Here is a 24,742-nt window from a genome sequence, read left to right as displayed (position 1 = left end):
TCCCTTGCTCTTCCTCTTGCCTCCTTTTGGTGATTGGTAATATCTAACATTTCTTTATGTTTATAATTATTTGAACAAGGGTTAGATTTAAACTTGGAATGCTTTTCAAAACCCTAATCAAACTCATAATTGCTAATTGTTAAAATTGGTTTTAACATTACACTTAATTAGGGCAAAATTTTTAATAACCCAATTCACCCCCTCTTGTGTTGCCTATTGGGGGAAATAGGTTGTAAGAGGAAATAGGGTGTGCGCCGGCAGAATTCATCGGTACGCCGACGAAAATAATGGGTACGCCGGCGTAAATAAAGGAATACGCAGGCGGAAATAGGGTGTACGCCGGCGGAAATAATGGGTACACCGGCGTAAATAATGGGGTACGCCAACAGAAATAGGGTGTAAGGGTGTACGCCGACGGAATTCATAGTACGCCGGCGGAACTAATGGGCACGCCGGCATAAATAAAGGGCCACGCCGACGGGAATACTGGGTACGCCGATGTAAATAATGGGGTATGCTGGCGGAAATAGGGTGTAAGCGGAAATAGGGTGTACACCGGCGGGAATACTGGGTACGCCGGTGTAAATAATGGGGTACGCCAGCGGAAATAGGATGTACGCTGGGAGAATTCATGGGCACGCCGGCATAAATAAATGGGTACGCTTGCTGAAATAGGGTGCACGTGGAAATATGGTGTACCCGGTGGAATTCATGGGTATGCCGGCGGAAATAATGGGCACGCCGGCGTAAATAAAGGGGTAGGTCCAAGCGGAAATAGGGTGTACGCCGGCGGAATTCATGGGTACGCCCAGAGTAAATAATGGGGTATGCCGGATAGGGTGTAAGTGGAAATAGGGGGTACGCCGACGTAAATAATGAGGACCGAAAGAGAAGGGAAAAGATTCTAAGCCAAAAGAGACGTATTTAATAACGTTACCGTTCTAAGCCAAAAGAGAAGTGAGAAAAGATAATGTCAGCGTTCCAAAAAGTTTTTCAACACGTGTCAAGCATCCATCCGTCTCTAGTTATGTCCGACGGCCAAGATAGAAACGAACCCAAGGTTCTGTCGGTTCAAATACACATTCAAACGAACCAAAAGAAGCCTCCTGAAGCGCGCCAATTTAATAGGCAGTAATGAAAAAGGAGGACCCTGTCGATGTCAGATGAGTATCAGGGTCTTTTCACCACCCAATTTTGAAGATCGGCCGTGTTTCATTCTTGTTTTAAAAGGTGCCAAAAATCCATAATTTCTTGAAATATGAGCCCCTTCCGTACTTTTCTTTTTGAAGAATCACCCTTCTTTCATACTAGTTTTAAAAGGTACCCATAATCCGTAATTTCTCGAAACTTGAACCCATTCCGTACTTTTCTCTATAAAGGCCGTATCTTCACGTCACTATAAAAATGCTTGTACACAACAGCAACGAAAACCCTAGAAGGTGGAGAGGTTCTGCGCGCTCTCGATTTCTTCCTCTACCAGGTACTCCCGGCTTCTCTTCTTATATTTCTAGTCGGACCAAACGTTATTCAGCTCCAGATTTCATTAGATATACCCTTTTTGGTATTTGTTATCTAGGGTTTTTGCGACTGAAGTAAGTTTCTTAGACCTAGCGTTTCTAGGTTTTCCCTTATACGGAGTAAATCTCGGTGAGATAGGATCTGTTTGATCCTTGATGTTTCTTGTATATTTTTTTTCTTGTTATGATTTTTGCTTCCCTTATTCCCTTTTGATTGACATTGGTAGTGCTATTATTCTCTACTGCTACCCATTTCAACCGTGTATGATTAGGTGTTTTTAATTTTTTTATTTATAAAAAGAGTGGATGATTAGGCCCGGATTGGATTGCAGGAATTTTTAGAAAAAGTTTGGAATGGAAAAGTATCTGTAAAATTTCGTTCTTTCTTTTACACGTGAAAAAAGATAACTTGAACCAAACCTCTGCAATATTTCTGTAGAGGCACCTTCAATTCATGATAATATCCCATTAAATTAACTTTAGTTATATCATTATCCTCTAAATTGTGGAAATAGAAAAAATTTCCCAACAAAAGATGTTCCATCAGAGATGTTTTTTGTTTTTTGCAATCCAAACAGGGCCTTAGGTACCAGTTTCTTTCCAATCCAGGAGGTCTTTTTTCTATATTAGCAGATTGATAGCTATTGTCAAGCAGTGGATTTTTATAATCTTGATACCAGCACTGAAAGAGCCAGTGAATACTTACGCCCTGTTTGTTCGAGAATGTGGAAGCTTTGAGTCCAATAATAGGTTTTGGGCTCACAATTGGTTGTCACAATCTCAAATGAACAGGCCATTAGAATCTCGATATCATCTCTGAAAGAAACCTAAAAACATAAAAAAAGTTTCATGGCAACAAAGGTTTTACAGTTTTGAAAGGGCTTCTACAGTATTCTTTGAGATTTGTTGGGTGTCTATTTTCGACAAGTTTGAGGTGTCTGATTTATAATTGATGTTCTTCCTCATCGGCTTATGGTAACCAAAGTTTGTTCTGTCTGATTCAGGTGTTTTTTTTTTTTTATTGCGCCTGCTTTTTCCTTGGGCAGGCAACTAGCTGCTGATTGGATATCATGGCTACTTTTGCAAAACCAGAGAATGCTCTCAAGCGTGCCGAGGGTTAGTGTCTTTCTATTACTTACTCATTTCTCAACCAAAATTTTAATTGCATCTAGAGACCAATTGCTACACAAGTTTGGTGTTTTGCTTATATGATTTTTGGACTTATTTGCTTCACCAGGTTTTATGGGAAGGTGTTGTTTTCTCTTAAGCATATGATTTTCTCCCTACATAAATTGATCCTTTGTTAAAGATTTACATTATTCACAACAAAAACCATCGGTCCTTTATTTTTTACGAGAAATTGTGCCATAATAAGAGTAGCCTTGATGATCCTGTGGGGTCGATTTTAGTTTCTTGTATTTACTCAAGGAGACATGGTATCTATTGGTTTCAAATTTGGGGTTCTTGTGAAGTGGAACTATCTCCATTTATTTTCATCGATCTATTTGAGTGTCTTCTGATTGTTCAACTTTGACTATAGGAATTTTACAATGAGTTTTATTCTTGTTTGGAAATTGTAAAATTTGTATGCTTTAGGTTATTGTTCATGTTTACTTTTTTTTACAGGTTTTTTCCCCATATTTTCATTATCTTCTGCTCTATATGGACATGTTGCTTGCAATATGTTGTCACTTCGGTTGAATTTTTTTTCCAAATATTTTGGGCTGTCTTTGATATTCATTTCTTTTCCAATTTCATTTTTTCATTTTCCATAAGTACAAGTTCTTGTTCTCTTTCAAACAAATGGAAATGTTTTTTTATTTTTTTTTGAAAAAATGCAAGGGAATTTAGATTGATATTTTTATATCCCAATAACATCTTAATTGCCATTAATTATAAGTATTGTGATTTCTTGACATGAAGGCTGCTATCATTTGCTCATCCAGAACCATGTCTCACTTCAATTTCTTCATGAATGTAGAATTAATCAATGTTGGTCAGAAGCAAGCTGCATTGCAAGCACTTCATGACCTGATCACCTCAAAGAGGTATCGAGCATGGCAGAAAACACTTGAGAGAATTATGTTCAAATATGTGGAGCTCTGCGTGGACATGCGGAGGGGTAGATTTGCAAAAGATGGACTTATTCAATATCGTATAGTATGCCAACAAGTGAATGTTAGTTCTTTGGAGGAGGTAATAAAGCATTTTATGCATCTATCGACGGAAAAAGCTGAGCAAGCACAGAGCCAGGCACAAGCCTTGGAAGATGCTCTAGATGTCGATGATTTGGAGGCAGATAAAAGGCCAGAAGATTTAATGCTGAGTTATGTCAGCGGAGAGAAAGGAAGGGACCGGTCTGACCGGGAACTTGTCACTCCTTGGTTCAAATTTTTATGGGAAACCTATAGAACAGTGCTTGAAATACTACGAAACAACTCAAAACTGGAAGCTCTTTACGCGGTAAGCCATCTTGCCTTCTTGCCAATTGCGTTCTTAATGTTGACGTATGAAGTTGCATCCAAGGTTTAAAATTTCAGTTTCGGCCTCAGCTGAAATCGAAATTTCAGAAGAAATAGTGAAGTTTTGGCCGAAATACTGAAACTTCGGCCGAAATTCGGTAAAAACAAAATTAGTAACTAAATTCTGGAAAAAAAAATAAAAAATAACATTTGGCTGTAATTTCGGTGGAAATTACCGAAAATTTGGAATTTCGGCTGAAATCTGGAACCGACACCGATTCAAGGTACTTTCGGTGTCGGTCCTGAGCGAAATCTGAAATTTCAGCCAAAATTTCGGTATTTCGGCTGACATTTCAACCGTGGTTGCATCCATTGTACTATCTTTTTATGTCAAGATCCCTGGACATAGTTCTTAAATTATTGGATCTCCCTTCGACTTCTTCCATCCAATGTAATTGCTTAGTTAGTATTGGATGTTTAGCAGGACATAATTCATTAATGGTCTAGTTATTGTATACTTGACCCAAGAACTACAAAAAGTTGCACTCATTGACTATCTTAAACCTACTGATTTTTTTTTTTGAAAGGTTACGATATTATTACGAATAGCAGCAAGCTTACAAGATTGGACAAGATGTCCCAATACAAGAAAGACTACAAAAATTAGGACATAAAATCCAGAAAATCACCCAACTATATTCTAATGAAATACCAAAGTCATTTCCCCCCTATGAGCACCTTCCTTTGTGAGCCCATCAGCCAACTCATTTGCCGACCTCCTCCTGTGCGTCAAAAGAGGATTAAAAGCTCTAATAAGATCATGCATTTCATCTAAAACATTAGCCAACCTCCAGGGACCCGCGCCCCGATTCTTAGCACATCCAATTACGTTCGTTGAGTCGCCCTCCACCAAGAGAGGCCCAACAAAGTGGGAAGAGATCCACTTCAGCCCAAATAACAAAGCTCATGCCTCCGCTTCGTTAGCATCGCAGATCCCCGCTGTCCCCGAAAACGGTATGATAATTTCTCCCACTACATTCCAAAGAACCCCACCAATACCAGCTAAGCCTGGATTTCTGAGAGAGGAGACGTAAATTTATACCACCCGACCGGTGGGGCTTCCCATCTTGGCATGGATGATGCAATCGACCTCTTTTCGATACAATGACAAGGCTATTTCTGATGATATTACCCACTGAGTATGGTATAGCGCCCTTAGCCTTAGCACAAGAAATGATACTCATTTTAACGTCAAAGAGAACCATGGACCATGGCCAAGATTTAGAATTAAAGATCCGATTGTTACGCTCCGCCCAGATATGCCATACCACAGCAAACGGTAAAAGGGTCCACATCATATTTCCCAGGCATCTGTGGAAGGCTCCTTGCCAATTTAGGATAAGCTTAACAATGTTATAATGGAGCACAGAGGACATACCAAAGAATCGCGAAATACCCATCCATATAGAATACGAATAAGGGCAGGATAGCAATTTCTTAGCACAGGAGATACTTTCATTATTTTTCAATCTCATCAGTGGGCCGCTTGTCTTTTCCTCTCAAATAAGCTTCTTTCTTGTCCAGCCATGGTTTCACTTTTGGTAATCTTTAATTATCCACATTGTCAAACCATCGTGACACAGGTGAATCCATTTGGAAATGACCATATAGTTTTCCACAACAGATCAACTTATATTGATGAATTTTAAGTGTTTGTCACTTCATTTGTTGCATCGAAGCATTTTAAACAACACACTGAATCAGATTATTATACCATGATATTAGCTAGTGCAAAATGCATTTTTTTAATCCTGTAATCTTTCCAGGTTAAAATTGAACCTCACCTTTGAACTTTTGCATAATTTGTTTTGTTCAATCTCATTTCAACTCAATCCCGAAGATGATATTTTTTGGAAGTCTAAACTCTTATCATTCTTTTGTCATGCTTGTACCTTTGCTTTTTTTTATTCTACTATAGTCGATGTTGAAAAACTCATGACTCGGGCTTGGATCAATTTGGCGTAATTTTTTTATTTGGGCGAGTTGACGCCACATCATGAGGAACTCATAATTTTTTCTTTCAAAAATAAAAAAATAAAAAAATTTCAACAAATAAATATAAAATCATAAAATACAAAAATAGAAAAGATAAATTAAGGAAATTTAATATGATACTACATATATTTGAACTCTACAACATGCAAAATGGTATACAATCTCTGAAGCACGGGTACCCCTAAAAAGCCCTCGTACCCGTGTCGGGTGCGTATCCGGTACGGGTACGTCCCGGGTACGCACCCGAGGGAATGTTAAAAAAAAAAATGGATTTTTGTGAGTCGGGTGCGTGTCGGGTGCGTTTGGGGTGCGCACCCGACGCACCTGACACGTTTATCTGTTTTTTTTTTTAAAACCAAACTTAAGGGGGGTGTTTGGAGTAAAAGGGGGGGGGTTTAAAAAAAAACACGACTTAAAAGCAACGATTTGGGTTTTTTTTAAAACCCTAACATGCAACTCATCTCTCTCTCTCTCTCTCTCTCTCTCTCTCTCTCTCTCTCTCCCTCTTCCTCTCCCTTTCCCTCCGGCTCCCTCTCCCGACGGCCCTCCCTCTGGCTCCCTCATCCGACGGAACCTCCGTCTCTCTCTCTCTCTCTCTCTCTCTCTACCGACGGCTCTCCCTCCGGCTCCCTCCTCCGACGGAACCTCCGGCACTCTCTCCGGCTATCCCTTCCACTCTATTAAAGGTATTTCTCTCTCACTCTCTCTCTCTCTCTCCCTCTCTACTGCTCTCTCTCTCTCTCTGATTCTCTCTCTCGCTCTCCCCGTGCTCTCTCTCTCTCCTCTCTCTCTCTCTGTGTGATTCTCTCTCTCTCTCTCCCCGTGCTCTCTCTCTCTCCTCTCTCTCTCACAGCCTCTCTCTCTCTCTCTTTGTTTCCCTCTCTCTCTGTGCCTCTATCTCTCTCTCTCTCTCAGCCTCTCAGCCTCTCTCCTCTCTGTGTTTCTCTCTCTCCCTCTCTGTATCTCTTTCTCTCTCTGTTTTTTTTTTATGGGTTTTGTCAATCGATTTTGATTCCAAAACAGATTATTGAGTCCAAAAATCTGCTTTGGATTCACAATCTGTTCTCAAAATCCAAAAATCAAAACAAACAGTGCCCAATAATCATTAATCTGTTTTGGTTTTGGATTTTGAGAACATTTTTTGGATTTTGTCAATCGATTTTGAGTCCAAAACAGATTAATGATTATTGGGCCCTGTTTGTTTTGACTCTTGGATTTTGAGAACATATTGTGAATCCAAAGCAGATTTTTGGACTCACAATCTGTTGAATCTAATTTTGAGTCCAAGAATCAGCTTCGGACTCACAATCTGTTCTCAAAATCCAAATCTGATTTTTGGGTGCAATACATGTTGGCTGCTGTTGAGAGTCCAAAACTGAGTTTTGGGTGTAATACCTGTTGGCTGTTGAGTGTTGACTGTTGAGAGTTCAGAACTTATTTTTGGGTGCAAATACCTGTTGTCTGTTACTCTGTTGAGACTTGAGAGTCCAAAACTGATTTTTGGATGCAATACGCCAATACCTGTTGAGACTTGAGACTTGAGACTTGAGACTTGAGACTTGAGAGTATAAAATTGCTTCATTATAAATTTATAATTGCATTGCATTGGATTGCCATTTGCCATTTGCCACTTGCCTTTTGAATTTATATGGGTATGTTTGGTTGTGTATACAATTGCTTAATTTACATGGGTATGTTTGGTTGTGTATACAAATTTACAATTGGTGTTGTCTTGTAAGTTGTAACCTTGTTTGTTTCAACTTGTGTAATTGAGAATTAGAGTCCCTTGTTTTGTTGGGTTGCAACGTTGCGTACTAAAATTGTTTTTGTTGTTTAATATATTTTAGAATGTCTTCATCCGGTGCTAGTAGCGCCGCCCAAGCCGCACATACGTCTTCTACTGATGAAGATTTGTCGAAGCCTTTATGGAAGCATGTCTCTAGATTTGATAAAGATCCTAAGGGTGGAGGGAATGTGAGGTGGCAATGCAATTTTTGCAGTAAGAGTTTCAGTAGCTCTTACACAAGGGTTAGGGCGCACTTGTTGAAGATAGCGGGACAAGGAATCAGACCATGTCCTAAAGTGAAAGCAAGTGATCTACTTGCAATGCAAAGGTTTGAGGAAGAATGCAAAGAGATTATGAAGCAAAATGCTCCCAGGAAAGTGCCATTGCCGCCATCGTCGAGTACTGGATCATTGGGTTGCACAAGTATGTTTGTGGCTCCAAGTTATGATTTGAAGAAGAGAAAGACAAGTGGAAATGTGAGTGCACTTGAAAAAGCTTTCAACATGGCGGCCCGTGATCAACTACATGCCGAGATTGCTAGGATGTTTTACTCCGGTGGCTTGCCCTTTCACCTAGCAAGAAACCCATACTATGCTAGTTCCTACACTTTTGCCGCCAACAATGCGCTTTCGGGGTATTTGCCTCCGGGGTACAACTTGCTTAGGACAACTCTACTTCAAAGAGAGAGGGCTAATATTGATAGGTTGTTGCAACCTATTAGAGACACGTGGAGGGAGAAAGGCGTGAGCATTGTTAGTGATGGATGGAGTGACTCACAGAGGAGGCCTCTCATTAACTTCATGGCGGTGTCGGAAGGTAGAGCTATGTTTCTTAAGGCGATAGATTGTTCGGGGGAGACAAAAGACAAGCATTTCATTGCTAACTTATTGAAGGAAGTCATTAATGAGGATGGACATGATAAGGTTGTCCAGGTAGTTACCGATAATGCTCCAAATTGCAAGGCGGCCGGACAACTTGTTGAAGCTCAATTTCCTTCCATATTTTGGACCCCGTGTGTGGTGCACACACTCAATCTTGCTTTGAAGAATATTTGTGCGGCAAAGAATGTGGAAGTAAATCAAATTGCCTATGGAGAATGTAGTTGGATCTCGGATATTGCGGGAGATGTCATGCTAGTGAAGAATTTCATCATGAATCATTCGATGAGATTGGCCATATTCAACGACTTCAATAGTTTGAAGTTGCTTTCTGTTGCCGAGACTCGCTTTGCGAGTGTTATTGTGATGCTTAAGAGATTTAAACTCTTAAAGCAAGGTCTACAATCGATGGTGATTAGTGACAAATGGAATTGCTATCGAGATGATGATGTAGGAAAAGCAAAGTTTGTGAAAGAGAAGGTGTTAGATGACATTTGGTGGGATTCTATCGATTACATACTCTCTTTTACATCTCCTATGTATGACATGCTAAGAGAGTGTGACACGGATAAGCCTTGTCTTCATTTGGTTTATGATATGTGGGACACGATGATTGAGAAAGTGAAGACGGCAATCTATAGGAAGGAAGCAAAGAGAAAAGAAGAAGAGTCTAGCTTTTATGAAGTGGTGCAAGAAATTCTTTTTGATCGTTGGAACAAGAGCAACACTTCGCTTCATTGCTTGGCTCATTTATTGAATCCAAGGTTAGGTGACTTCAAATTTTATTTAGATTAATAGTTATGTTCATTGTGAACTTTATTTCCTACTTTTAACATGAAACTAAATTATTATTATTATTTTTTTTGAATGGTAGCTAAATTATTTTTTCTATTCTTGAAGGTATTACAGCGAAGAATGGCTTAGTGCCAGTTCAAATCGTGTTCCTCCACATAAGGATACAGAGATTTATGCAGAGAGGGTAAAGTGCCTCAAAAGGTACTTTCCCAATTCAGCAGATCGCACGAAGGCTAATGTGGAGTTTGCCCACTTCTCTATGAAGTCTGGATTATTCAATGACATTGATTCCATCAATGACCGAGCTACTTTAGAGCCTGATGATTGGTGGGCTGTCCACGGTACGTGTGCTCCTATGCTTCAAAGCTTAGCTTTGAAGCTTCTTATGCAGCCTTCGTCTTCATCTTGTGCCGAGAGGAATTGGAGCACTTACTCCTTTGTGCATTCTTTGAGAAGGAACAAGATAACTCCACAACGGGCTCAGGACTTGGTTTTTGTTCATAGTAATCTTCGTCTTCTATCAAGACAATCTCCACAGTATGCACAGGGAGAGACGAGGATGTGGGACATAGGTGGAGATTCATTTGACTCTTTTGACGATGTTGGGGTGCTTGAAGTTGCTAGCCTTTCACTCGATGAGCCGGATTTGGAAGCCGTTGTTTTTACCGATGATGTAGATGATGATATTGGAGATGAGGCGACGGACATTGTATCTAATGAATGATGCTATCGTAACATCTTGTACTTAAAGTTGGAAGTTGGAACTTATGAAATATGGAGTAATATTAGATTTTGCTATTTTGGTGATGTTAATTGTAATTTGATTGTTCTTTAATTGTTTTTAATTTTTATAAATATATAATAAAATAATAAAAAACATTATTATATTTTACGTACCCAAACGTACCCGCACCCGGGTTTTTTGAAAAATCACGTACCCGCGTACCCGTGTCGTGTCGTACCCGTACCCCGTACCCGTACCCCGTACCCGTACCCGTGCTTCCTAGTATACAATACAATAAAAATAACAAATGTTAAGATAGGAAAGCAGAGAAGTAGACCCATCTGAGATTTGAGTTTTGAATTTGAACTCTATAACATGCAAAATGGTATACAATACAATAAAAATAGCAAATTTTAATATAGGAAGCAGAGAAGTAGACCCATCTGAGATTTAAGTTCTTAGCTTCAGCTCATGGGGAAGTATCTTTTTACAGTTTTCTTAATAAAGATGGTCATATTTCTATCAATATATACCTCATACATTGTTTGGTTTGAGTTACCTTGGGTAAGTAATTGACGGAGTATGACTTTTAGAAAATTTATCTCTTGTAACTATGCACCTGATATGATCCAGGGTAAGAGGAATAGAAGAAGAACGAGGGGAAAGGAGAGGTAGAGGAAGAGAAGAAGAATAGGAGAAGAGAAGCGGAAGAGATTAGAAGAAAGAAGAGAGAAGACAAGAAATTAAATGGGAGAAATAGAAGAACAAGAGGTGAAGAAGAAGAATGAGAGAAGAAAGAAGATGAAAAGTAGAGAGGAAGCCTAATAAGTCCAATAATCCTCAAATAAACTAAAATAATGAAGTGCAAAAATAATAATGCAATGATCCAATGGTCGGATCACATCAGCACCTTAACAAGTATTTTTTTGTTTGATAGATTCATGCACCTTAACAAGTTGCTGATAGGCCAGTTTGCCTGCCCTCTTTAAGCCTCCGCCAGCATCTTGGAAATGAGGAAATGCGTAGCCATTTATGATTACATAGAGCAGTCTTTTGCTTTAGGAAACAGTTTCCTGGACTCGGAGGAATTATGTATTGGGAGTCCTCAACCACAACTCATCTATGATAAGAGAGTAATAAAGGATACACACTATAGCAATCTGGAGCTTCAAGTTAGTCCTTGGAGTTTTTTGTTGTTACATACATTATGCTTTGGTTATTTTAAGTTTATTGTTTATTTATGGCTTCTGAAATTCTGAAACATTTTAGGTAGGGTGTCTGTATTGTTACCTGTCATCACTTTTTTGGCTTTGGCATATGATGTAATAATTACGAGTAATCTGGTGTTACTGTCAGTTTGACTGCTTAATGTTTTCTTATGTGCAGATGACTGCGCACCGTGCCTTCCAGTTCTGTAAGCAATACAAGCGGACGACAGAATTTCGTAGACTTTGTGAGATTATCAGAAATCATCTGGCAAACCTTAACAAATACAGAGATCAAAGGGACAGACCTGACTTGTCAGCGCCAGAAAGTTTGCAGCTCTACTTAGATACAAGATTTGAGCAGCTTAAGATTGCAACTGAGCTTGAACTCTGGCAGGTTTGTGAAGTACCTATGCACATGGTTTTAAATTTCGGCCGACGAAATTTCAGATTTCGGTTGGGACTGACACCAAAATCACCTAAATCTGAAATTTCGGCCAGAATCCAAAATTTCAGCCGAAATTTCGGGAAAAAGTAAATTTCTGCTCAAATTTACTTTTTTTTTCCGGTAATTTAGGCACAAGTTTGAAATTTGTTATTTTACCGAATTTCGGCCGAAATTTTGGTATTTCAGCTGAAATTTCGGTTTCGGCTATGTCCGAAACCGAAACCAAAATTTTAAATCTTGCCTATTCATGTATGTTTTTATGCGCTGTTTACATCTGCTCTTCATATGGTTCTCTCTGGTGTTATGTGCAGGAAGCTTTTCGTTCTGTTGAAGATATTCACGGGTTGATGTGCATGGTTAAGAAAATCCCAAAGCCATCCTTGCTGGTTGTTTATTATGCTAAGCTAACAGAGATATTCTGGGTTTCAGAGAGTCACCTGTATCATGCTTATGTGTGGTTCAAACTTTTCGCACTTCAGAAAAGTTATAATAAAAACTTAAACCAGAAGGATCTGCAATTGATAGCATCATCTGTCTTATTAGCTGCGCTTGCAGTCACACCGTATGACCACAAGTATGGTGCATCTCATTTGGAGCTTGAAAATGAGAAAGAGCGCAATTTGAGGATGGCGAGCCTCATAGGGTTTAGTCTTGACACTAAACGAGACAGTGGAGAAGTGGTAATGTGGTTTATTTTCTTTGCACATATTTCTTAGGCTAGCTGTTGTGTGTTGTTGTTGCAGTTTGCTCCCTCTGACATTGACTTTTCTTTTTCAGCTTTCTCGGACATCACTTCTCTCAGAGTTGGTAAGATTTTTGTTCTTAATTTCATTTTCTGTACTTGTACACTTTTTTTAATACTCTACATTGTTCCTTTTGTGTTGATTCATGATATTCTTTTTGCATTTTTTGTTTCAAAATTCTGGAGATGTGTGAAATATGAGAACATTTTTCATATCTGGCAGTTGGTGAGATAGATGCAGATTAGTGGGGATTAAGTTACTTTTTTTATATAGTAGTTGGTTCACCACTTCCATCTTAAACCAGAGTTTGTTGAGTTATTATATCTGGAGATTCTTAATACTGGTGAGTGCTTATATGCTTATTTTTTTTACAAACAGTAAATGAACCTTTTTTCCATGGCATTTCCCCTTTACAAGATCTCGAAATGACAGAGAGATTTGATTAAATCTATTTGCGAGTGTTCTCAAATCACCATTGCAAAAGATTATTAGAGGTAATTTGGGGGTGGTCCTAATCAAGTACTTATTTTTCTGATCTCGAGAGGTCATGTAATACGTCATTTAATCTGAAATACATGGTGACCAACCTTGTTTGATCTATTCTTGGTATTGTGTCTGCTCGAGGTGTACTTGAAGTTGTTTAATGAGTCCTTTTATTGGCACATTTCTCTTGTTCTTAATTTCATTTTCTGTACCTGTACACTTTTTTTAATACTCTACATTGTTCCTTTTGTGTTGATTCATAATATTCTTTGTGCATTTTATGTTTCAAAATTCTGGAGATGCGTGAAATATGAAAACATTTTTCATATCTGGTAGTTGGTGAGATAGATGTAGATTAGTGGGGATAAATTTACTGTTTCTAGATAGTAGTTGGTTCACCACTTCCATCTTAAACCAGAGTTTGTTGAGTTATTATATCTGGAGATTCTTAATACTGGTGAGTGCTTATATGCTTATTTTTTTTTACAAACAGTAAATGAACCTTTTTTCCATGGCATTTCCCCTTTACAAGATCTCGAAATGACAGAGAGATTTGATTAAATCTATTTGCGAGTGTTCTCAAATCACCATTGCAAAAGATTATTAGGGGTAATTTGGGGGTGGTCCTAATCAAGTACTTATTTTTCTGATCTCGAGAGGGCATGTAATACGTCATTTAATCTGAAATACATGGTGGCCAACCTTGTTTGATCTATTCTTGGTATTGTGTCTGCTCGTGGTGTACTTGAAATTCTTTAATGAGTCCTTTTATTGGCACATTTCTCTTGTTCTTAATTTCATTTTCTGTACTTGTACACTTTTTTTAATATTCTACATTGTTCCTTTTGTGTTGATTCATAATATTCTTTGTGCATTTTATGTTTCAAAATTCTGGAGATGCGTGAAATATGAAAACATTTTTCATATCTGGTAGTTGGTGAGATAGATGTAGATTAGTGGGGATTAAGTTACTGTTTCTAGATAGTAGTTGGTTCACCACTTCCATCTTAAACCAGAGTTTGTTGAGTTATTATATCTGGAGATTCTTAATACTGGTGAGTGCTTATATGCTTATTTTTTTAACAAACAGTTATGAACCCTTTTTCCATGGGCATTTACCCTTTACAAGATCTTGAAATAAGGATCACTTACCCTAGAGACGAGGAGAGCTAGCAAGGTTGGTCTTCTAAACCCTCTTTCGTGTGGTCTAAATTAGAAGCATGCTAGGAGTAAATTTAGGATTTTCTTTGAAAAGTTATGAAGATGAAAGTGTTTGCATGTGAAATTTTGAGGAGATAAGGTCAAGTTTAAGTTATTTCATAATCTGAAAATTTTCTTGGAAAATCTATTTTTTTAATATTAAAATCTGATTTTTGAAAATAAGAGGGTTTAAACCCACTTTACAAAGCAACTATAATAAGCCCTTGAAATTTATTGAATTTTTTAATTTCTGAGTCTTTTGTGTATAAAAAGCTTAGAAATCTGGAATTTCCAGAAAATTTGACTTCATTTTGACCATGATTTGATTTGATTAAATCTATTTGCGAGTGTTCTCAAATCACCATTGCAAAAGATTATTAGAGGTAATTTGGGGGTGGTCCTAATCAAGTACTTATTTTTTTGATCTCGAGAGGGCATGGAATACGTCATTTAATCTGAAATACATGGTGACCAACCTTGTTTGATCTGTAAATTTTCATGGTATTGTGTCTGCTCGTGGTGGACTTGAAATTGTTTAATGAGTCCTTTTATTGGCACATTTCTCTTGTTGAAAGGGCCATATATCGTACGTCTCCCACTGACTTATTTGGTTGTCTTTGCTTCTTTGGTGGGGATGCATTCATTATTTGTTTCAGAGTGTTGCTATGGGAACCAATATGTGTTACCTACAATTTCAAGCAGATAAGTTGCCAATACAACACTGGTAAACTAAAAAGGTCAGTTCCATATCTCCTGCCTTCTTTTGCCATCTCATCTCTTGTTCTTCCATTCATTGTTAATGGTAGGAACATAGGATTGCAGTTAAGGGTGGAGGTTGGGCTGATGTGGGCTCAAGTGGCTCTACCCATAGCCAACCCACGTTAGAATATAGAAACTCATCTGGTACCTATCTGGCTATCCCAGCGTAAGTTTTATCGAGGAGATCTAGGATCGGCCAATAGGATATCAGGTTTGCTTCCTTAATGTAAGATGGATGGCAAATAGTGAGGCGGACCAGCTTCCCGGTTAGGCGTGGATCATGCAAATTTATAGTTTTTTTATTTTCTCCCTCACTCACTTCCATTCCGGTCTCTCGCTCTTTTTGTTAACAAAATCTACCATCATTCAAAAAAAAATAAAATTGCCTAGCCCAACCCAACCCAACCCAGGAAATGAACATGCTCCATTTACTTGTATTAAACCCATTTGTGTATCCATATTTAGCCTATTTGGGTATCCGTCAAAAGTCATTCCGGTACCCACATTTAGAGATGGAGAGAGTGGGAAAGACAAAGATTAGGGGTGCAACATGGGTCGGGCTCAACCTGATTTTGGCTCGGGTTGTGTTGGCATTTTCTTGGGTTGGGTTAGGGTTGGGAAAAGCCAACCCGATTTAATTTCGGGTTGGGTTAGGGTTGAGGCCTTGGCAACCCAACCCCCGAACCGAACCCGACCTCCATCCTCTAAATTTATCATGATTTTCATAGGATTATGTTTTTTTTCTTGTATTTTTCTGTTTGGCCTTATATGAACCCAAATGCAACCCGGCTAAACTCGAACCCAACCTGACCCGATATGGAGGCGGGTTGGGTTAGGGTTGACCATCCTCAACCCGATGCTCGGGTTGGTCGGGTTAGGGTTGAGGGAATGCTATCTCGGGTTGGGTTAGGATCTTAGAAGCAGGAATCTTCCCTCGGGGTGCCGCTCCCAACTCAGAACCTCGATTCGACTCTCCTTAGGAAGGAGCTTCTAGGGAGTGCGATCCCGAAGAGATGGAAACCGCTCCCAACCCGCTCCTATTACTCCATTAGTAACCCCCTCACCAACTTACTTGCATCAAACTTCTCCAACTGTTCAAAGTACTTCAATGGAGCAAGCACAGGGGCAAATCTTCAGAAGGCATGAGGAAAGAGGGCATGGAAATGAAAATGGTTAGAAATTACTACTTTTGATGTACTTAAATTTTGAAAGGTTAAATAAGATAGTTAAATATTACTATTTTTTATCTACATCGATTTTGAAAGACATGATGAAAATATTACATTAACGCTCCCATGACGCTCCCAACCTTAGACTCTTCTAGACCCCACGCTTACCCGCCCTGCCCCCTCTCCCGCCCCCTCAACCCTACCCAACCTGACCTGAGCTGCACCCCTAAAGAAGATGCACATGAAAATGTTTGTGGGAGTGAAATAGAAGGATATTGCTTATGTTGCTAAAAATAATATTTGTGATATGTGGGTAATTACTAATTTATGATTTAAAAGGATATTTGCTTATGTTACCCATGCATGCAATTTTTGAAATGGTAATTTTCATTTACATGATTTGAGAAGGGGCTATGTGAAATTTAAATTTTTTAGTGTAACAAAGCAATGCCTTAAAGGGAGGAAAAGCCTATGATCAATTTAATATTAGAAGCTAATAAAACTAATATTAGTATTTTGTTAATTGAAAGACTAATATGGATATAGTAGTATATATTAAGTGAGGAGTTTCGCTCATCGAGACTGTAATTTATATATTATTATGATGCACCTTTAATTTTAGTAATGATGATTCAATAGATATAACCTTTTATGTGAGGTTGGCTATGTTTAATCGAGTAATAACAAGGTTTACCCAATAACGACCCAATTTTAACACGGGCCTTGAGAAAAAGGCACAAATCCAATTCGGGTAAGTTGGAAGTCCATCCCTAGTTGGACCCATTGTCTGAAATTAAACTTTGATGGATCTTGCATTGGTAACCCTGGGTCGGCAGGAGTAGGAGGCTTCTGAGAGATGAGGACGGGTTGGTTAGATGGGCTTTTTCAGACCCATCGGTGTTAAGGACTCTAATGGTGCGGAGTGAGGACGATGCCACAAGGAATCGGGCTAACTGACGATGGTGATTTGGGCAGACTTACTGTGGTGGGAGATTTCTTTAATGTTGTTATGTTGATGGGCGGAAGCCGATCTCACCTTTGGAGATTTGTGGCTCTAATTGATGAGAGTCTGGATTGTGTGGAAGGTACCCGTTCTGATGGGGGACCATCCAAGATGCCATGAAGAATCAAGGAGTTAAGCAGATGGGGGCCCATTGTTGATGTTAAAAGAGCTTTATCTTACCCATTCAAAAGGGAGCTTTATTTGATTTTTAAATGTTATTTGAGTCTTTTAATTCAGCGGGTGGTAGAGAGTCTTTTCCCATCAAAATCACCTAGGCTCTTTGAGTTATGAGTGTTTTAAATAGACCCATGTATGAACTACAACAATTTTAAGTAGGGAGAGTCTCTGAGTCATTAGAGGGTATTTTAGTCTAGAAGTGTTAGGTTCTTGTTTTAGGGCTTTCGAAATCTTGTAAAATCATGTAAACATATGGAAACATATGCAAATGATAGAATTTTAAGATGAAACTGCAGGAAATACTAGAATAAGTACAAATGCACATGTAAAAACCATGGTTTCAAATTTCGGTTTCGGAATGCGTTTTGGTCCTCACCAAAACCGAAATTTTGGCCGAAATTAGACGAAATCAATTAAAATTTCGGCCGAAACTTTATCCGAAATTTCAGGAGTTCGAAATTTCGGGAAATATTAAATAATGAACAAAATCGAGATTTTTGGGTGAAATTCCTTAAATTTCGGTTGAAATTTTGTAACGTTTCGGGTATACCCAACTACAGTTTCGGTCTCGATTGAAACCTGAAATTTCGGATTTCAGTCGAAATTTAAAACCATGGTAAAAACCATCACATAAGCAAGAGAACCATCCATAATAGTTTAATAACATCGAACACTTGGGGACTTCTGCTGTCATGCATATTTGATAATTCAACACATCACATACCACATTTCACATGAAATTGATATAAATATTTATACATAATACATATACCTCATTTCACATGCAATTCTTATATTTATGCTATCATATTGGCATAGTATACCACCAATACACTTATGATTTTGGTTTTGGTATGTGTTTTGATTTCGGTATCATTTTAGTTGGGATGGAAATGGAAACATTTTGGTGGTTTCGTGTTGGTTTCAGTGGAAATTTAAAACCATGCTTGAAATCTCATATTTAACGTCCATCATTTGTAAGTTTTCACACATTTCTGCAGTTTTACAGGGTTACCTCTGAAATTTTTATCCGAAACCTACATGTTTTCATTTTCATCACGGCCGAAAAAAATACCAAAACCGAAATCCGGAACCTTAGATAAATGCTTTAATAATCCGGGGGAGTAAGCTAGGAAACTTTGAAGTGAAAGAGGAGTGGTCAGAAAGATTGGCTGCAAATGAGCAAAAAAGTAGTAGGTGGATTACCGTCTTCTCAGACCCGTCTATTAGGAAGTCACGAACAACGGTGAATGAGATGGTCCGCCATGATAATTTTTCCAAACCTACCATCAAGGAAAATGAAACAACTTCGGGTGGATCTGAAATGGGTCACAATGTACTTTTGGGTGTAATTGAGTTTTCCTCGCCTCCGTGTCCCGATGATTGTATTTTAAGGAAGAACTAGCTAGAATGTTTTCGATGGAAGGAGATTTTAAGAATGTAATACTTGTATGGTTACAAGTTTACAACTGCTAATATGTCAATGTGTAATAACTAGTAACACAGAAAAGAGGATCCGTTGCAAATGAGCGTGGTAGAGGATGATCAATGATTAAAAATGGATAAAAAATGACACACATAACAACTGGAGTGGATCACCGAAACCAAACCTTCTCAATTTCATCTGCGAATAACTTAGATCTGATTTTCGAAATTGATGCTTCATATCTTTAGTTTCTTTTACGATTGGGTTTTGGTGTTCATTTGAGTGGTAGATTGGAGAGGAATTGTATGGGCCGATTGGTCCTCCTCAGGGCCTTTTGAATTAGCAAAGTATATAATAGAGGTTCTTAATATTAGTAAAAGGAAATATCTGAGGATATAATGATATGGGAGATGGATTGGCTAGGGGAGTAGGTCGGAATGATCTGTATTAGGGGCTGCCTTTTCCATCATAGTATGTGGGTCTGTGGACTGATTTGTTATTTTTATTTATGACAATTCATCCTGCTCATGTATATGTACATTTTTTCATCCATTTATTAAAATCTCTTTGTATTCGCTAAAAATAAATTAAACGTGAGATTCATAAGGATTAATTTGGCCAGATTTGTGTTGGACTTGGACAAAGCCTAAGTGAACGCATTGTTTACTGCTCTTGGCATTTTCCTTAGCAAGTTGGGAGTTGCACTTGGGGTTGAGGGGACTCTTATAATGTGATAGCTTAGGTGCTCTGTCATAACCTGGGTCCTTGTAGTTTTAGCCCACATCATTGGTAATATTAGCTTACAAGTGGAAGGACATATATTTCTTTTTCCATCTTGAGTTAGCTAACGAGGTGGTGGACTCCTCAGGGAAAGAGATTTTTTTTTTTGAACAATAGCCAAATAGATTAAAGAAGACCGAGATGGTCAAATTACAATAGAATGCTAGAGCTAAGTAAATACAAAATGCAGGAGGGAATCAAATAAATACAGAAGGATATAAAATCACAGAGGGAGGGAGACCTGCATCAATCTCGTGCAATCCAATATCTCGTCAAAGAATCTGTCAGATCTCCAACGATGTTTTTGTGCTCTCAACCATTTGATGACAGTTAATGAATCCCCTTCCACCACCACCTTCGCGGCACCTTGTGAAGACAATAACTTAATGCCTTGGTGAGCAGCTCTCACCTCTGCTTCCATTGCATCTGTCACCCCAATAGGGCCCGCGTAGGCCCAAACTATTTCCCCTTTGTCCTTTCTTAATTCCCCACCTATTCCAGCAGGACCCGGATTGCCCAAGCTAGATCCATCAAAGTTAAGCTTAAGACCACCTATTGGTGGTTGTTCCCATACTTGTATTACGTTCTGTTTCTTATCCACACTCATGCAAACTTCTTTCCAACCTGCCCAAGTTCATAGGCAGATACAAATCTAAAGGATCATAGTGTTTTTACCCATGAAATTGTAAGGGCTATCACTTTCGTGAATAAGAAGGCTGGACCCTTTGAGCTTCCTTTAAAGAGTCATGCATTCCTCTCCTTCCAAAGTACCCAAATTGTAGTGAGGACGGCAACTTTCCACTACACTTTTCCTTCATTCCTCCAAGGTACCAAAGACCACCCTTGGACAAGCTCAATTAAGGTTTCAGGGAAAACCCACCGAATACCAAACCTAAATAATAGCTTACCCCAAACCACCCTAGCCACTTTGCAATGCAGAAGAAGGTGGTTCGCCGTTTCTCCTCCGCTTCCCCCATTGCACATTGTACAATGATCTACAATGGTCGTCTTCCTTTTTCTTAAGAAATCCACTGGCTGAATCCTCCCCAAACAAGTCGCCCATCCAAAAACTCCGACTCTTGGCTGAACCCGGAATGTCTACACTTTGGTGACTTTTGTAGACACAGGGCAAACAACTAGTTTAAAGTAAAGGACTTTATGGTGAAGTCACCTGATGAGTTCCAGATCCAAACCCTTTTTCTCCTCTCCATCTTGCTTGACATATCCATCCTCAAGAACTTCAAAAAGCCTTGCCATAGCTGGGATCTCCCAATCGAACAAATCTCTCCTAAACAATGGTTTCCATACCACTTTGTCTTCGCTCCTTTCTATGAAATCCTCCACCACGCCCTCTTTATTTTCTGTCACGACAAACAACTCCGGGAACATATCTTTTAAGGAGTGATTCGAACACCAATTATCAAACCTGAATTCAATTCTATCACCTTTATACACTATAAATCTTATGTCGGCATCAAACAACTGGCAACAGTTTAGAATATCCCTCCAACCTGTTCTTCCCGGCCTTCTAAATCTATCTTCAGAAGTCCAATGGCCCGGAGACTCACCATATTTAGCTTCAATATCTTTCACTCACAGGTGATTTTCCTCCTTCCCAAACCTCCAAAGCCATTTGCCTAAGAGGGATATATTCATTTCCTTAATTCTTCTAACCCCTAGGCAGCCGCTCTTCATTGGTCTGCACACTTTTTCCCACTTTACTAGAGGCATGCCTTTCTTATCATCAGTTCCCCCATAGGAACCGTCTTTGGATCTGCGCAATTCTCTTTGCTACATTGACAGGACATTTAAACACCGACAATTGGTAAATAGGGATGTTAGCTAGCATCGGTTTCACGAGAGTTAGTCTGCCACCCTTAGAAACCAAGTTTCTCTTCCAAGTGTCTAATCTTCTATCCACTCTCTCAACAATGTGATTCCAACTGCTCTTCTTAGCTTTGCCTGCCCCAAGGGTAAACCATGATATGTGGTGGGTAGACTATCAACTTCACACCCTAATATGCCAGCTAGACCATGTAATTCGTCCTTCTCCAAATTAACTCCAAACACTCTTCTTGACTTGGAGAAATCTGATCTCTGACCCGTAATAGCTTCATAGCATCTGATTATGGCTCTCAAATTCAGAACTTGAGACACATCTGGGGAACTAAAAAGTAGGGTGTCTTTTGGGAATTGTAGTTGTGAAACATCAACCTCTCTGGCTCCAATCTTGAATCCCTCCAACAATTGGAATGCTTTTCCTTTTTCTATCAATCTGCTAAGAGTCTATGCTATTATTACAAAGAGAAAATGGGGATACGGGATCTCGTTGCCAAAGACCTCGAGATGATTTAAAGAAGCCCTTAGAGACCCCATTGATGAGAGCAGAAAACAACCATGCTGACGAAATACACATTTTCACCCACTTCCTCTATCTACCGCCAAAACCCATTCTACCCAACAGATAATCTAAGCATTTCCATCACACGGTCCTTAGCTTTTTCCATGTCCAGTTTACAAACTAAACCACTTCGCCCTGCTTTCTGATAATAGTCCACCACCTCATTGGCCACCAAAGAACAACTATATGCCTTCCTCTCACAAAAGCACTTTGACTCTCATATATAACAAGCCATCTTTAATCTTTCTGCAGGTACCTTGGCGAAGACTTTGTACAAACATCCAACTAAACTGATGGGACGAAAATATCTAGCTGAAGAAGCCCCTTTAACTTTGGGAATTTGTGCTATAAATGTTGCTCCCGTTCCATGATCCAATTCCAAGCCTTCATAAAAATCATGGAAAAATCGCAGCAAATCTCCTTTAACATATTCCCATCACAGCTCTGGAAGAAGGCCAAAAAGAAGCCATCTGGGCTGGGCATCTTATCCCTTTCCAGAGAGGAGCCCTCTTTCTATCTCCTCTGAAAACGGTTTTTCAAGATTTTTAATTTCTGAACCACCCAACTCACCCCTTTAGGAATAGGGCGCAAAAGATCCTCCGAGGAATAGAGAGATTTATAAAATTTGACTATTGTTTTCGTAATGGTTTCTTTATCATCAGTGAGCTCACCATTCACCTTTAAAGCTTCAATCCTGTTTCTTCTTCTTCTCGCACTGGCTATACCATGGAAGTACGCAGTGTTCTTATCTCCTTCCTTCAACCACCTCACTCTAGATTTTTGTCTCCAGGAAATTTCTTCATGGAGGAGGATTTGTATGTGTTCTTCTTTCATTTTTCCAGCCTCTTCAATTTCCTCTGCTCTGTACTCTCCTGCTTCGTGCGCCTTCTCAATTTCCTCTAATCTCGACATGATCCATCTTTTTCTTTGTGAATCCTCTCTCTGTTTTTCTTGGTTTAAAATAGAGGTTTATTTATTTATGGGGCATCTCTGTAGTTTTGCCTTCTCTTTAATAGTATTTTGGTTTTTGTTTCAAAAAGAAAATTGGCAAGTTATACACGGGTGGGCCATACCCTGAAAATTGGGGTGGTTAGATGATGTTATTCATCTGATTCATTTAGTTTTTGCCTTTTGAATATGGACTATGGACTGCTGCTCATTTTTTTTTATCAACTTTCAACCTCCTGTTTGCCCCACAGTCATGCCATGTGGAGTTTGCAACTGGCAGGTGGGGCAAGCCATGCTTTTCTGTGGTTCAATTATGTTAGCAAACCTAAATGTAATATATGTTTAACAGCCATCACTTGTATGATCTCATATAAAAAGCCTGATACCATGAGCACCATTATTGGCTCTTGCGTGCATTTTCTGTCCCATGCTTGGTATAATACATATGTAGAGATATGCATCAATTACTACAACTTCTTCATGCCTATCTTTTTTGGATAGAGTTGCATTGCTCCATGTAAATCAATAAGGAGGCAGCCACTCATATTTCCACCTCTGAATACAAGAAATCTACGAGAGGAACGATCTCGGGTCATGGTTTTTTCTACAAATTATGAGCATCATTTTACTCGTCCAAGTTGGAATCCTTGGATGCTTCCAGGAGAAGTATTTGCTTATTTCCAATTTGAACATCTTAATTCTTTACAAGGCTTTTGACATGTTTTTACCATTCATGAAAAACATCCGCCTTTTACCAATCCTTAAACATCTGCTTTCATCTCTATATGGATTATACTAGACCTGATTAACTCTGCAATGCAGCAAAACTTGTTTTGAATTTTATTAAGTTAACCCCAGAATGAATTTGACATTGACTCAGATATATTATCCTTAGCATTGTTTAATCTGGTTGTTGTCCATCACTGGCAGGCCTCTAAGGGCATACTATCCTGTGTCTCACAAGAAGTGAAAGACCTATATCATCTTCTAGAACACGAGTTTCTCCCATTGGATCTTGCATCAAAAGTTCAGCCTCTCTTAGCCAAGATCTCCAAGCAAGGGGGCAAACTTTCTTCAGCCTCATCCGTTCCAGAAGTACAACTATCACAATACATTCCTGCTCTAGGAAAACTTTCCACCTTGAGATTGTTGCAGCAGGTTTGTGTAAATATGTCTATTTATATTTTGATCATACTTTTCCATTTTTAGTTACTTTAGTGAGCAGGGAGTAAGGTTTTTAGGTGCTTGATGATGAGTTGCTTTATGCTTTTCCAGGTATCTCAGGTGTACCACACAATGAACATTGAAGTGCTTTCGCGGATGATTCCATTCTTTAATTTCTCAGTTGTTGAGAAAATTTCCGTTGAAGCTGTTAAATATAATTTTGTTGCTATGAAAGTTGACCATCTGATGGGTGCTGTTCTCTTCGGCAATGCGGTAAGTCCCAATGTTCTCCTCTCTCTCTCTCTCTCTCTCTCTCTCTCTCACACACACACACACACACACACACATGCATGCACTGGCACACACACCACACACACGTAGAAAATCATGCGCATGTGAGTACGCATGCATATTTGAACTTTGGACACTTGAGATATATCTTCTGGAGTTCAGGTCCCTTAGGTGTCATATGCATGTGCAGTTGAAGGTACTAATACTCGTTTTCCACAATGATTTGGGTGAAAGTTTTCCCTGCACAAGATATTGGAAAGTATGATTATCATGCTAAAGATTAAACTCATTAAAGTAGCGCCCTTGTTCTGTTTGAATCAGATGAACC

The 24,742-nt window shown here is 39.0% G+C and overlaps 2 protein-coding genes across 3 annotated transcripts in view; both read left to right on the top strand.

Moving 5' to 3' along the window:
• The first annotated feature begins 1,411 nt into the window (after nt 1-1,411).
• The window catches only part of LOC143856143 (eukaryotic translation initiation factor 3 subunit A-like), a 40,145-nt gene continuing 16,814 nt past the window's right edge, over nt 1,412-24,742 (top strand). Inside the window, exons 1-8 of one of the 2 annotated variants that reach the window (XM_077366229.1) lie at nt 1,412-1,480; nt 2,522-2,633; nt 3,499-3,980; nt 11,604-11,819; nt 12,182-12,550; nt 12,648-12,677; nt 23,890-24,117; nt 24,235-24,396. In XM_077366229.1, coding sequence (XP_077222344.1) covers nt 2,588-2,633; nt 3,499-3,980; nt 11,604-11,819; nt 12,182-12,550; nt 12,648-12,677; nt 23,890-24,117; nt 24,235-24,396 — 1,533 coding nt within the window. In that variant the 5' untranslated portion in view covers nt 1,412-1,480; nt 2,522-2,587. The remainder of the gene's footprint in view (nt 1,481-2,521; nt 2,634-3,498; nt 3,981-11,603; nt 11,820-12,181; nt 12,551-12,647; nt 12,678-23,889; nt 24,118-24,234; nt 24,397-24,742) is intronic. The other variant, XM_077366230.1, reaches the window with a different exon arrangement.
• On the top strand, nt 7,855-10,475 carry LOC143856437 (uncharacterized). Its single transcript, XM_077366650.1, has 2 exons — nt 7,855-9,462; nt 9,599-10,475. Exons 1-2 carry the CDS (start codon nt 7,883-7,885, stop codon nt 10,215-10,217), a joined length of 2,199 nt encoding a protein of 732 aa, XP_077222765.1. The 5' UTR covers nt 7,855-7,882; the 3' UTR covers nt 10,218-10,475.

This window comes from Tasmannia lanceolata, unplaced genomic scaffold (genome assembly GCF_043159265.1).
Source record: "Tasmannia lanceolata isolate RefF3 unplaced genomic scaffold, GAP_Taslan_0.1 ptg000023l, whole genome shotgun sequence".
Lineage (NCBI taxonomy): Eukaryota > Viridiplantae > Streptophyta > Magnoliopsida > Canellales > Winteraceae > Tasmannia > Tasmannia lanceolata.
This window is presented reverse-complemented; position numbering and strand designations above follow the sequence as displayed.